This window comes from Mesitornis unicolor, unplaced genomic scaffold (genome assembly GCF_000695765.1).
Source record: "Mesitornis unicolor isolate BGI_N332 unplaced genomic scaffold, ASM69576v1 scaffold8892, whole genome shotgun sequence".
In the NCBI taxonomy this organism is placed as follows: domain Eukaryota; kingdom Metazoa; phylum Chordata; class Aves; order Mesitornithiformes; family Mesitornithidae; genus Mesitornis; species Mesitornis unicolor.
In genome coordinates, this window is record NW_010171197.1 from 58328 (window position 1) to 72305 (window position 13978).

A 13978-nucleotide genomic window follows, 5' to 3' on the forward strand; every position below is an offset into this window, starting at 1 on the left:
CTTCATCTCGCTTATGGCGTCGTCGTCGGTGGTCATCCCGCTGCGCTCCTCCTTAATCTTGATGGCCCGCTCCCGCAGCAGCCTGTCCCTCACTGGCCTCTTCGTGATGTAGCGGGTGCCATCGCTCCTCACCTTGACTTTCCACTCCATCCTTGGCTCGCTCTGGCTGGCACTGAAGTCTTTGCACATGCTCACCAGGCTCATCTGGCTCTGTGCGTACTCCACCGCCGATTTCTGCTGGATCAGCTGCATGTAGCTCTGGTAGTGCTGTGCGTGGGCAGGAATATGAGCATGCTTATATGGAGAGTGATGGTATGGGGAGGCGTAGGAGCCAGGAGGTTTTTGACCATGAGTAGGGCTTTTGCTTCCATCGCTGGCTTTTCTCTCCTTGCCTTCCAGCTGCTTGCCAAGGTCAGGATCTTTAGCAGAGGCATGGCATTTACCAGTGCTGGATTCATGACTCTCTGAGCTAGCAAATAAATTCTTCTGGGAGACGTTATGTGCCACTGCCCCCTCGTTACCTTGACAGTTAATGCCTTCTGCTGTTCTGTGCAGCGAATTGTCGGGGGAGATCTCCAGCGTGAGCGGCGTGCTGCGGCAGCTTTCGCCTGTGTTGTACGCGCTTGAGCTGTCCTTGTCGGACTTCTCGGGGAGCTCCGTAATGTCTGAGAGCTCGTGTCTGCGAACGTCAATGCTGGTGTTGTAGTTGCGGAACCCGCTGTTGTGGAGCATCCAGGGCTCGCGGTACTGATCCTTCAGCTGCTGCATTTTATGAGCTCTCACAATGTTCAGGCACTCGAGCTCGATGTTGCGCAGCTCCTCGTTCAGCATCTCCAGCTCTCTGTCCACGCTTTCCTGGTCACTTTTGCTGATATCCAGCGTGCTGCCGTGACAGTACAGACTGTACGGGTTGGCAGACTTCACCTGGCACTTCAGTTCCAGCAGCTCCCGGAACCGCTCGCACTCGTCCACGGGGATGCCCAGGAAGTCGACGTCTGTGCAGTCGGCGGAGATGAAGGACTCGTTGCTGAACTGCAAGTCGCCACTTCCCAAGGTGTCCTGACTGTACGCCAGCTTCTTCTGGCTCCCCAGGGTGTTGGAGGCCGTGGTGTGATCGTCCACGTTGTTCTCCTGCTCTGAGCTCTCGTCGTTGCGAGTGCTGTCGTCTGTGCGCCCCACGCCGCTGTCCTTCTCGTGCTGGTTGGATAAAATAGTGGCTGTGTCTGTGGTACCTCCGTCCTCCTCGTGCTTCTTCTAACAGCAAAAACGAAAAGATAGAAAGAGAAGCTATTGCAAGGACTAAAATTCTTCCTGGTGTTTATTTTTTAGTAGTTTTAAGCTGTCACTTGTTACGCTTTCTGCATCTCTGTCTTTTACTTGTATGGGAAGAATATTATTAAGAACTCATAGAAATGGTGACCAAAACCACAGCCTGTTGCAGATGTCCCTGTCAGAGGAACCTGAGATCTGCTTTTCAGTTATACAGCAACAACGGCAGAAGTCACCATTTTGAAATGTTTCTTATCCCACTCAGGTGCACAAAGTCCACCTCAGGAGCGCAGTTCTGCTGTGGTGTCAAAATGAGAATATACCCCTTCAGAAAATGTGGCTCACACATAAACACATAGAGTTTTAGAAAACTCCAGAAAAAGCTCTAGACAAAAACTGCACAACTATTAATGAGCTTGTATGATGCCATTATTATCGCAGAATGATGGGGAATACAGGCCTAAATCTGTGACCCTGTATAAATATATATTTGCTTTGGAAAAACTACTTCTTTGCTTTTCTCCTCATATATAGATCTTATTTCAGCCATTTGCCTGAGTTCACCATTTGGATTTTAAGGTTTCGGGAGGCTGGCTGTTTTCAGTCTGTGCATGCACATCAAATAGGACATTTTATAAGTTCCCCTCTGCCTGCTCTATCTGTCATACACCGACCCTGTACCTCTCTCAGTGATCACAGCCAGAACGGTGGATTTCTAAGAACTGTGATCTTGTTGCCATAAGGGGCAAAGTAAAAACAAGACAACATTTTAAAACATTATGGTCCCTGAGGTTGTTTGTGGATGTAACAGTCATATAATATCTTGATTTTACAGAAAGTCCTTTAGCCCCATCATCATTCCAGACACTAAGTGTATTCCGTCAAGCTCAATGCTGGCATACTGAGTGCAGTGTGAAGTTTTGACACCCCTGCACAAGAGAACAGCAGTACCTGCTGAAGCATGGTGGCAGTAAATTGCATTGCCTGGTGGTGCTGCTCCTCTAACATGTCCATGTGCAAGTCATCCAGAAAATCATTCCTGTCATCATCCATCCATCCTTCATCCAGCTGTGTGAAAAGAGAGGGGAAACCAAACCAAATGCTGTCAGAAGAATGAAGACTGACATAAATTACACTGCTGCTTTGTGAAGAGCGATGGGGAAATCTTAGGTGGTTCCTTCCATGCTGGTGCTGCTGTGTCCTGGGAAGGAGCACACGTCTCCCTGTGCTAAGTGTGGGTATTGACTGTCCTGCCCCCCACAGCTGCCTCCATCTCCAGCAGCACAGTTTGATCTTCAACAACCCTTATATATGAAACAGCAGCAGACTTCTCATCTGTGGAAATACTTCCAGGAGTTTGGGCTGGTTTGGTCTGTGCACAATTTGATTAGGATGTATAAAAATACTCGAGAGCCCAAAGCTTGAATGCACCGCCTGTGAGGCAGCATCAGGGGCCAGAGGGAAAAATGCATGGTAGGGATCTGTAAGGTTTATTTAATTTTTCCCTTCCAGCCTCAATTATCCCCAAGGAAAGATCAGACACAGAGGCTGACGGGACAGCGAGAGCCTGACCCGTGTCTGCAGGTGCACTGCAAGGGTTGCTCTCTGCAGCAGGAGCAGAGCCAGATCAAACCACGGTGCTCAGGCTGTGTGTGCAGCAGCTTTGTTGTGCTGATCCCTGCCCTCAAAGGGACCTGGTCCAGCCTTTTATTACAGCTGAGAATGCTTCTTGGCAGTGTTTAACTATATTAAGAGATGGTGTGTAAAGGGCTAAATAATAAGTGTTTTAAAGAATGAATAATCAATAGCTTGAAACCATCCATAATACCTGGCACTGATGTTTGTAATAGCATTGCAGTATATATAAATCTCTGAGTGTCTTATAGATTGAGCTATAGTATAAAAATATAGAAGTACTGTGACTGCTGAATTCCATTTTTTAGACCATACAGACGTCCAATCAAACTGTGTAATATGGTTTTTGGTAGATTTAGGTAGGTTAAAATTCTTCAAAAGATGCAAACTGCTTTCTACAAAACAGCAGCTCTTTTAATGAAGACTTGAGAGGGGTTTTCTGTTGTTACTACAGTACCTGAATTTCTGGTCTTGCAACAAGTAAGGAGATATTCTTGCTCTCTTCGCTGGTGAGAAGTGCCACAGCTTCTTCTCGGTTCTGTACCTCGATGCCATTGATCTTTAAAGAAAAGAGCAACAGAATTAAATCCTCTCATGGGGACACTTGAGCTCTGCAGAACTGCATGGCTTGGGGAGATCCCAGGGCAGCACAGGCGAGGCACAAGCTCTGGTCACATCTCCAGGTGTTGTTCAGATAAATGTTGGGTAAGTGTGGTTTGGACATGTGAAGCTGTTCCATTGCTCTGCATGTGATGTGCAGAAACAGTTTCTGTGGTAGAAGGAAGACTTAAAGTGGAAGCGTATCAGGGTTTGTGCTGGCAACAGGTGATATCCACTGACAAAACGCTTAGGCCAGTACAGGGCTTCACCTGCCCAGGACTATAAAATCTGACTGAGATGTGGCAGAGAAAAGGGAAATACCCTCAGAAAGTTAAAAAGAGCATATGAATACCAGTCTGGAGGGAATGATTTGTAAAAATTATACAGAAATAAAGGTATTGCAGCAGATTATAGTGTGTAGCAAACTTACAGCTATTTACATACGTACCTGAATTATGCGATCCCCTTCTCGGAGTCGACCGTCTTTGGCAGCAATGCTGTTGGGATCAATCTGCAAAAGGAGAGAACTGTGAGTGCCTCCAGACTGACCTCCTGTTTTAAACCCAGTGTTGGTAACAGGCCTTGATCCGGTCAGCCAGGGTGTCACTGCTGGATCTGCGGCTGTGACCTTGTGTTGCTGCTTACAGGAGTTGTGCTTGTTTATGTCAGAGTGAAATGCAAATTCAAATGATCAAGTCAAACCCAAAACATTTCTTCCTGAGATGTCTTCAGAGAATGTAGATTTATCATATTTGCATGATACCGAGTTACCTCATAATTTAACATTTGGCTTTACAACACAATGCTCTGATTAGAACCAGTTTTAGCAAACAGACAAGAAGGATTCTGTCCTAAGTGATGCATTTTAGATTCAGTTATGAGATTCTTCCCCCAAACTGCTGCTACTCATTTGAAATGGATCTGCCTGGTAGAAAGACTATGTATACAATGCTACTGATTTCATGAAAGGGGGCAAAGAGACACAAATGGGCCACAAATCTTTGCAAATAAGAATGTTTTTTATTTATCTATATTGTTTATGGAATAATTGAGATGAAAAATTAAGTGGAGAATATATTACATATATAAGTATCTATATATAATATATAAATACTTTGAAAACATCGTCTGAAGTTGAACACTGAGACTGTGTTAGGGGAAAAATGAACACTAAATGTTAATAAAACATCATCTGACTTCAGTGCATGCAGCATTTCACTCAGTTTGGAGAAAAAAAATAATTCTATTTCTTCCAATTCTGCATTCTGGCTGTTTTTTGAACATCGTACAAACAGAAGACAAATGTCTGAAATGCCAAACGCTGCAGTTTAGGAGACAAATTGTGTCTTATGGAAATCAGCTCAATCTTACCTCACTCACATAAATACCCATGTCATCTTCATCATCCGTTCTGTAGCACACAGTAAGGCCAAGCTTATCCTGGCTGTTGGCTCTGTGTAAATCTACTTCCTGAGGTTAAAAAAAAGGGAAAGAAAACACATTATCAGTAAGACACCGGTGACTGATGGAAGCAATTTTTCAAATACAATGAAAATATTCTGCTTAAGTGATATACTGCGTCTCTTTTCATTTCACTTGTAGACGAGGTTAACTTACTGAGCAAAACGTGATTATATGCAGACAATCAATACCTGGGGCATTTCTGACCCTTCAATCAATATGAAGTCATTTTGAAAACAGACCCTTTATTGATCCTAAAGAAGAAAAATTACCTATATTTCATGTAGTGGAAAGACTTCAAAGGCTAAAATACTTATAAGGTATGATTTAAATATTTGCCACAGCTGATATATATTTCCTTATAAGCAGGGAATTTTTCTGACTTTTCAGAGGAAAATATAATACTCTATTACCTTAACTTGTGTAATTTTCATGAAATGATGTAATAAATTTCTCAAAAGCTGGACTGAAGATCAATATATTGTCAGCAAAGCGTTCGGTATTGGTAATAGAAATATAAGTGCTTCAATATCTTGCAAGGATTTGGTTTCAGCAGGTCATGGTTTATCATTGCAGTGCTCTTAGGTGGTCTTGTTAGTCTTGGAGACACTTAAGCTATCTTAAGAATCCATTTTCCTCCTCTGTATGTCTATAAGCTCCTGTAAGGATGTTTCTGTGGTGCAGTGTGACCATCCAGCTCTCAGCTCTGCCTTCCCAGGAGCCCGAGGTGCTCACCCAGCTTCTGGTGACTGTGTCAGCCCATGGATGTTGCCCACAGAAGGCAGGACATTTTGGTGTGGGTAGAGGTGTAGCAGCAGATACAGATGTGGTTTTGGTCCCCTCAGAAACTGCCTGGCAAATAGTGAGGCTTGGAAAGGCCCCATTCCTCTGCAGCCAACGCCAGGCGGGACGGAGGCGCTGGGGCCTGAGCGGGCCCAGGTGCAGGGGACAAGGGGCCATGGCTGAGAGAGGGCAGAGCCTGGGCGGGATCCAGGGCTGTCCCGGACAGGCCTTGAGCCACACCCCTGGGCTCGGACCCCTCCGTTCTGAGGGAAAGTCCTGATAACACCACTTGTTATTTCTGATCGTCTCCCTGTTTTGACCCGCCTGCACCATTTGTACGGGCAAGACAATAAAGCAAGCTGATATGAATAATTTATTGGCACGTCTAGGTGACAGCTGCCAAGATCAGCAATCTCATGTTATTTACTTGTCAACATGTGTAATTTCTTCTTCTTTTTTAAAAAAGAAACGTAGCTGTAAATGTCAGTGACATTTCAGACGGTATTTAAATGATTTCAATCAATAGTATCCATGGTGAATTGCTGCTCTTTTTCTCCCTCTTTTGTTACTTAAAGGTTTGAACACAATGCTTTAATAGTTGAGGGGTTTTTCAGATTTCTGAAGCTTTTGGGGCTTTCTAGAAAGGAGATGAAAATTTTTCAGAAGGAAAGATGAGACAAAGTGGATTCAGTTCTGATCTCATTTGATCCTTGGGAACGCCACTGCAGTCAATGTGTTTATCCTGCATTTAACCATGGTGGGAATTTGTGCATTGGGCCTAATTCAGGCCTAGAACCATCCCCATATTTCCTGCACACTTTAACAAAGAGATTTCATGTCTTCAGGGAAGTTTTTACACAGTTTACTGATTTGAAAACATGGAAATGAAATAGTGGCAAGAACTTTATTGTTGTAGCTCATTCTGCTGTTTGTTGTACTGGTAGTGAAATTATATATATATATGGTATATATATATACACAGTCACAAATAGAGCAGCAAAAAGCTAAAGCAAAGAAAAACCTTTTAGAGCAGGTGTTTAGAACCTGAATTTTTATGAGTAATCAGTTGACAGGCTTACCCTTGGGTACAATCCCCCTAGTCCTTGGCAGAACTAGGATAAGAGGGTTTGATGCTACCTGAATATGATAATTTTGTGTACTTCAAGAAAGGAACAGCTGCTTTCTATGGGTTTTTGCATCAGTGAAGTTTTAACATGATCATAAAGGCTTGAAATATCTGAGAGATAAAAGTGTGCAATTCCAGTTGGAGTTGAAGAATCCACACCAGAGTCTTCAAAGCAAACGTTATTTTCCATAGAGTCGAGTCTGTGTAATGCACAGATACATGAAAGGGGAAAACAAACCTGGCCCCTGCAAGTACAGGTGTTATGGTAGCTCATGTAATTGTACCAGGCATTAATTAAGCTCTAGGAATTAGCATGGGCCTGGAGACCTCTGCAGGTGTAAGTTCAGGTGTTTCGGTGCCCCAGGATGTGCCATTCCCTGCTCCTGTCCCCGGCGCTGCACCCCTGGGCATACCCCGCGAGCTGCAGGCTCTGCACTGCCCTGCAGACAGCAACGGGGCTGCTCCAGGGACTGACTGCTCTTTGGGACTGCTCTGCTGTGCTGTGCGGTCTGACAGGAGAGAATGTTCAGTGTTCAATGGGGGCTCGGGTACCATTGCAATGAAATCTGCATGGAATAACACGGAACATGTCAGCCACCTCCACTGCAGAGGGAGGCACTGGAGTCACTCAACACCCGCTCTAGAGCCGCAGAATGAGTCAGCAGACAGTGGTGGTATCAGAGTGTGGTAATGTTGGGGCTGTTAATATGATACATGTAAAAATTTCATGTGTGTTATAACTTTTACACACACAGATAATGAAACCTGCTGCTTTATATCAGGTAGAAGTGACATTTTGAGATCTGCTCAAGAGAAGTGATTGTGTGCTGTTCCAGTCTGCACAGGAGAAGTGTCTGAAAGATTGCTGGCTCCCTATCAAATGTGGAGCCAAAGAGGGCTCACAGAGCTAGTTACCGAAACCCATATGGCGTTTGTAGCAAGGCAAGAAGAAACGAACGTGCACCGTGACATTATACCTGCAACCGCACATAATAATGAATTAGGAGCAAGTGATAATAGTAAAATAACCTCTGTGAGCTCAGAAGATCCTTCATTTGCCACAGATTATTGAATTATTGTACTGCTGATTTAAAATTATAGCCTGCCTGCAAATTTATAAAAATCAAGTCCTTTCTTCAACAAGACAGAAATGAGCAGTAGAAATCTGAAATGAGAGGACAACGATGGGTAAAAGAAGTTCAAACATTCAGAAAGCAGATCCAAAGTGTGCACCAGAAGTGCTCTGTCCTTTGTTTCTCTAAAAAGTGGTGTTTTTCTGTGCTGACTTTTGAGGTACCTGACCAGCAGGGCCCACTCTTTTGGTATTCCATTAATAGGCTTCACCCGAAAAGAATGTCAGGGAAATAAATATAAAGAACTATTTCCTGTTATGCTGCGTGAGGCCTTCTCACTGCCTTTTGGCAACTGACCCTGGTACAGCAGGAGGAAACATCTTGTTCTTGCTGTCTTGAAGCTAAAGAAAGTGATACTTACATTTGTCTTTTCACATAAATGTGGTTTTCAACGCAGGCAAAAAGCCAAGACCCCACCTCTCCTCTTCAGAGAAGAAAATTTTATAAAGTAAGTTTTCTTTCCGTAATTCTTTGCCCTGGAGAAGAAGTAAGACTCTGTTGGAGGTTTCGGTGCCAGCCCAGCTCTGTGCTGTTAATTCTGATGGACCACAGGGGCTGGACCAGCTCAAGTCATCAGTGGTGGCGGGGAAGGCTGAGGAAAAGAGCATTTCAGCCTTGTGAAAAGAGGTTGAGGATGCCCGAGCAAGGGAACTTGGAGGATGCCCAGGGTCTTTGCCAGGCAGACAGCCAATGCTCCACGGTTACAACCTTTCTCATGCAGTGAGGGGTGTTAAGGCCAGGTTGGTGACTTCCAGAGAGCTCAGGGAGGACAGCCTTTCAGTCCCAGCTTGTCAGCAAGTGGAAAGGTTTCACCACTGTTGGATTTGTTCTAAACAGAGAATGTACAAATGTCTGAGGAAGTGCAGCTGTGCGGCTGAAGGAGGGTGCTGCTTTTTGACCCTGCACACATCCAATCGCTGCCTGAGCCGGACTGCAAGGGCTGGAGTCTTTGTTTTCAGAGACAGCAATGCCTTGGGGAGCTTCTGATCAGTGCAACTCCCTGCAGAGCAGGAGCTTTCATTGAGAAGAAATATGTTCACATCAAAGATGCTTTCAAACACTTTACAACCAGGATGGGATAAAAACTGCAGAATGCCTGTGATGATCCCCATGTTGTTACCTCTCGCCTCCTCCCCTCCCCTCCTTCACGAATTGGGGACGTGGGAGAAAACTTTTAGCCAAAGGGGAGAGCGTGAAACCCCAGTACTCAGCTTTTGTTTATGGTTTTCTTAAAGCAGTGAAGCACTAGTTTCCAATTTTGAAGCATGTCTTTTGGTGCTCAGTGTGCTCATTTTTTGCTGATCAGGTGTGGTCTCATGCTGGGAACACACTACAGGAGCAGTGCGCTGGGAGGGCAAAAAGCCACTTGAATGGATCGTCCTCCTTCGGTCTTTTAAAGTGGGAACTTCACTTCTGTCCAGGGTTGGGTGAGAGTATCAAAGGGAGATTTCCTAACAGCAAACATTTCATGTGGTTCATCATCTCCGAGCTATGGTTGGTCTCACCTAGCTCAGTTCTCTCCTCAAAAGAAAGCAAGACCTTCGTACAAGTCACATACAGGATAAGGTAAAGACAAAGTCAAATGGGGAGAACAAGCCCCCTTTTTCATGTGGAATGTTCCCCTTCGTAATCTGAGAAAAATAACGCAGAGAAAGCCATTGCTTGGGCTGTGTCTGACAGCTGGACCAACTTGTTTGAATAAACATATCAATGCATAGAGCTGCTGAGGAATCCTGGAGTGACATTATTCTTCCTTTATGAACCTGAAATGACTTCTGGCTGGGCCTCCATGAAGAATGACTGTGCTTTTAATTTATAATAAAATAGTAGTTCAGGATTTAGTTCCTCTTTCCTTGTGGCATGTAAAGTTCAAAAGAACAGAAACAGTGTTTGTTTATTTTTGTAGTAGGGAATAGATGGCAGTTACCTCTGAGTCATCAATTACAGGAAAAATGTGGAGAGAGAAAACTGAGAACACAATTTTGGTGTCTTGGCAAATACTGCCACCATAAATTCCTTCCTATGGATATTTACATTAGAAGTTTGTTGTGAACTTGGGTATTTCACTGTTTTTGTCTTGTTTACTTGTTACAAATCACTAACCAGTCAGTTATAGCCCATAAAAGTTTAGATGAGGAGCTTCTGATTGAAATTCAAAGCACATTTTATGGGCAGAGAAGCCCAGAAGGCTGACTTGATGGCTTTCTGACTTTAGACATTGCTGCTGCAGTCAATGAAACGGTGCCTTTGTGGTCTTTTAAAAGGTATCTATCAAAAGGCAAACAAAAAGCAACCGGCCAGTCGAGTCCCTGTTAGCACTTTGACCTCACCATTGATCATTGTGCTACAGTTTGAACAGGAATCTTTAGTGATTTTTAAGAAATACTATTAGGCTACAGAGACTTTTCTAATGTTCATCTCTGTGTGTTACTGAGCTGATCACCTTTTGCCATCAAGTACTATATCAATGTCAAAATTATTAATGTTGTGGTTTAAGGCATATTAACGTCTGGCTACCGAAGTGCGTGTGTTTAAACTGTTTTCAGCTCAACTGGATGACCTTCTAATGGAAGCATTATGATTTATCCACAATACTAGGTTTCCTAAAAGATGAATTTTGAAAAGACACTGGCAGAAAATACTGATTTGTTCTACGTTTTCCCTTAAGACTGAAATCTATATTGTATTTGTTTTTGTTTAAGAAAAAAGGGCACTTGTTTGAAAAGTAAGGCCTTGAAGTCTGCTAAACAGCATTTGTTTTACTGGCACTTTGATTTTACCCTGACTTTGATTTGCGTTTGTATACAGAGATGAATTACTACCAGATCTGCAGAACTTGAGAACAGCTTGCAAACTTTTTATGGGGCTTTAGTCCTTGATCCTGCAAACACTTTTATAGAAGGGAACAACTTGGTGCTCGTAGAGCGCCTGAACTCTGCTCCCAGTGAGGCTGTTGATGGATCTGTCACCGATTTAAACAGAGATTTGTGCAGCCGGGTCAGCGCTGCAGGCCTTGACAAATACGCGTTAGCAGGACCAGCACCTAAGAAGTCAGGAGAGAAGCAAGCCAAGAGTAAACACTGATAGCATTGAGGGGATTAGCTGGATCAGACATTGCCGGTGGGATTTAGAGGTACTGAGATACTTCACTGCTCGTTATTACAAATAATTAAAAACATTTCAGTGGGTCAGTGCTGCTGAAGTATCTTGCAGAACTAAGGCCCTCCATTCGTATGCTGTGCTCTGAACGGTCAAGAGCAGGTTAATAAAGTTAAGAGTGAGAAAAGTGAAGATGAACTTCTGATGGGATATACAAGTAAAACCACAAGTGATTTTTAAAGATTTGGTAGGAAAATGGACTTGCATACCTTCATGACTGGCTCAACTTTTATCATCTATAATTTTATATGTATACATATGTAAATTTTCAATAATGAAAAAGAGGAACAGGTTAGTATAGTGGCAACTATTCTCGTCTTGTAAACTTAAAATACTTCTAAATTCTATGATCAAGAACATCTGTTTCTCAACTGCGGAATATTTAAGGGAATCTCACACATTTTTACTGTGACCACGTGGAACAGGTCCTGCCACTCAGCAAACCTGCAAAACCTTTCAGGTTTTCAGGAAGTCTAAATCAGCCGAGTTACACAGAATTTAATCAGTGGAATCAATGACTTGATTATTTATGTTAATTAGTTGGCTGAAGGTCTGCCTCATCAGTCCATGGCACACAGTTAAACACGCTGCTAAAACTTTCAGTAAGGTTTGCAACCTTAAAGTAACTAATGTGCAATGTTACTACAGATACCTGCTTTGAAATGTCTTTCTACTTTACATACAATACAAACAGGGTGATGTGCACAAGTGAAACTCCCAGGAAATGAAACAGTTACTAAAGACCAGGTACCTCTAATTCCAGCTCATCTCGGTCCATTTCTTGATGAATTCCTCCCATGTAGTCATTTGGGTCATAGTATTCGTGCACTGACGGATGGCTGGGGAAAAAGGTATGTTTTAGGAGGGCACTCAGTACTCCCATTAGCATTGTAATCCTTCTGAGCTTAAAGCAAATCTACCATTTAACCCAATAAATATACTAAACAAAAACTCCGTGTATTATAAGAGGATTCTAAAACTTTTGGCACCTGATGATATATGAGGGGCTTGTAGAGAGTCTTAGCATTTATTAATGATTTTTCTCCAAATGTAAAGCTGACGTGGGGAGAGAATATTGGCAAGGTAGGGTAAGGTGAGAGCTAAGTGCGCAGATATTCACCAGGGTTCAAGATGAGACGGAATATTCAAGATTATTTACTTGTGAGCTCAGCTTATTTGCTGATATGAAAGTACATAGCTGCTTGGTATTTTCACTTTACCTCAAAGACACAAAATTGCTAAGTAGTATAAAAATAATTTGCCACTATTTGGATCAACAGCCTTCTGCTGATTGATTTGAATGCAATAGGCTGAGCATGGTGATTTCAGTCCTATTTAAATATGCACCACTCTTCATATTGCCAGTCACTATTGGCATGCTGCTCTTTACCACCTGAGCTCTCTGGCAGCTTCAGTGTCTGTACGTGGGAAGCTGTGAGCAGCGTAATGCTCGTGATCACTTTTCTGTGCTGGAACTTTATTTCTGCAATGCGAGTAAACTCCCTCTAGTTCTCTGTTAACTAGGTACGTGTTTCTTTGTAAGTGTGAGGCTATTTACATGACAGCATCTGCTGACTGGCTAAGATACCCGAGCTGTTATATGCAGGCAAGATTGATTTAAATGGGATTTGGAGAAGTTACAGGAAGCATCAGGAAAAGACGACTCTGGTTGTACGTGCTGGGTAACGGTGTAGGTGAACGCCCGGCTGCCCGCCCTGTGTGTGGGGACAGCCACGAGCAGGAGCCTGGTCAGACCAGCACTGCAGCTCAGGCCACTGGTGATGCCAGCAGCGGCAACCTATGCGATTCATCGTGAATTAATCTTAGCCATTTTTTAATGGAATTGGTTTTGCAGTTTGAAAGTTGCAGGTATTGAAAGTCCTTCTTGCAAACATGTCTGGGCGCCTGCAGGGTAGATGTTGTAGGAGTAACAGTGTCCTCTCCACAGTGCGCTAAGCTTTTTCACTGCAAAGAAGCTCAAAGCTATAGCCTTTTGTCAACTATTTCCACTAAAACGTGCAGCTGTGTTTGCATTTTCAATGGGCTGGGAATAGGTGGCAAGGCAGTAATATCTGATGGGACCATCTTTCAGGTAATCAGCACTGAGTCAGGAAGGGAGCAGATACTGCACCCAGCTCCTGGCTGAACGTGTGAATGTTAACGTGTTTGATGTATGAGGGGCAGGGCAGGATCAGCGCCTATTGGAGGTCAAGCCCTGTGTCCTAGCAGCACTGCAGGGATGTCCAGAGGGACGTGCTGGGCAGTGCTGGACGTTCACAGCTCGGGCTGACCATGGGGTCCCCTTCCAGGGCTGCCCTGCACAGCCAGGACAGCGCACACTGGCAGCTCCCCAGGTACAGGATCCTCTCCAAACCAGGCACTGCCGTGCCCTGACCAGAGCTGTCAGACAGCAGCTGAGACACTCAGCATCTTTTCTATGACTTTGTCCCTCGTGGGGCTGCGTGGTGAGATGACAGGCGATTTGCATGGGCTCCTCGGGGAGCCGTTCTCCTCTCGAACAGCGTGCGAGGGCGTGGGGTGTGTGTGCCAGGAGATAATTGTCATTTGTATTTGTAAGTACAAAAGCATCAAGCTACCATTAACAATAATTAAAATTTGGTTCTAAAACATCCATGACAGCACTGGAAAGTAATTTTAGTCCTAGAAAATAATTTATTTGAGTAACATCGCTGCAGGGTTATAATAAAGTAATTAATACACTGGAACAGAATGTAGCAGCTCTTAGCATTACACAATTTATGGCAGGCATAAAAAAAAAAAATTAAAAAAAAAGAAACCCCAAAAGGCAGGG

The 13978-nt window shown here is 43.7% G+C and overlaps 1 protein-coding gene across 1 annotated transcript in view; it reads right to left on the minus strand.

Moving 5' to 3' along the window:
- The window catches only part of LOC104537156 (E3 ubiquitin-protein ligase PDZRN3-like), a 28490-nt gene that overhangs the window by 316 nt on the left and 14196 nt on the right, over positions 1-13978 (minus strand). Inside the window, 7 exon segments of the mRNA XM_010179959.1 lie at positions 1-1254; positions 2221-2337; positions 3362-3463; positions 3953-4015; positions 4876-4974; positions 11918-12005; positions 13894-13905. The exon segment at positions 1-1254 is cut by the window's left edge and continues 33 nt beyond it. Coding sequence (XP_010178261.1) covers positions 1-1254; positions 2221-2337; positions 3362-3463; positions 3953-4015; positions 4876-4974; positions 11918-12005; positions 13894-13905 — 1735 coding nt within the window.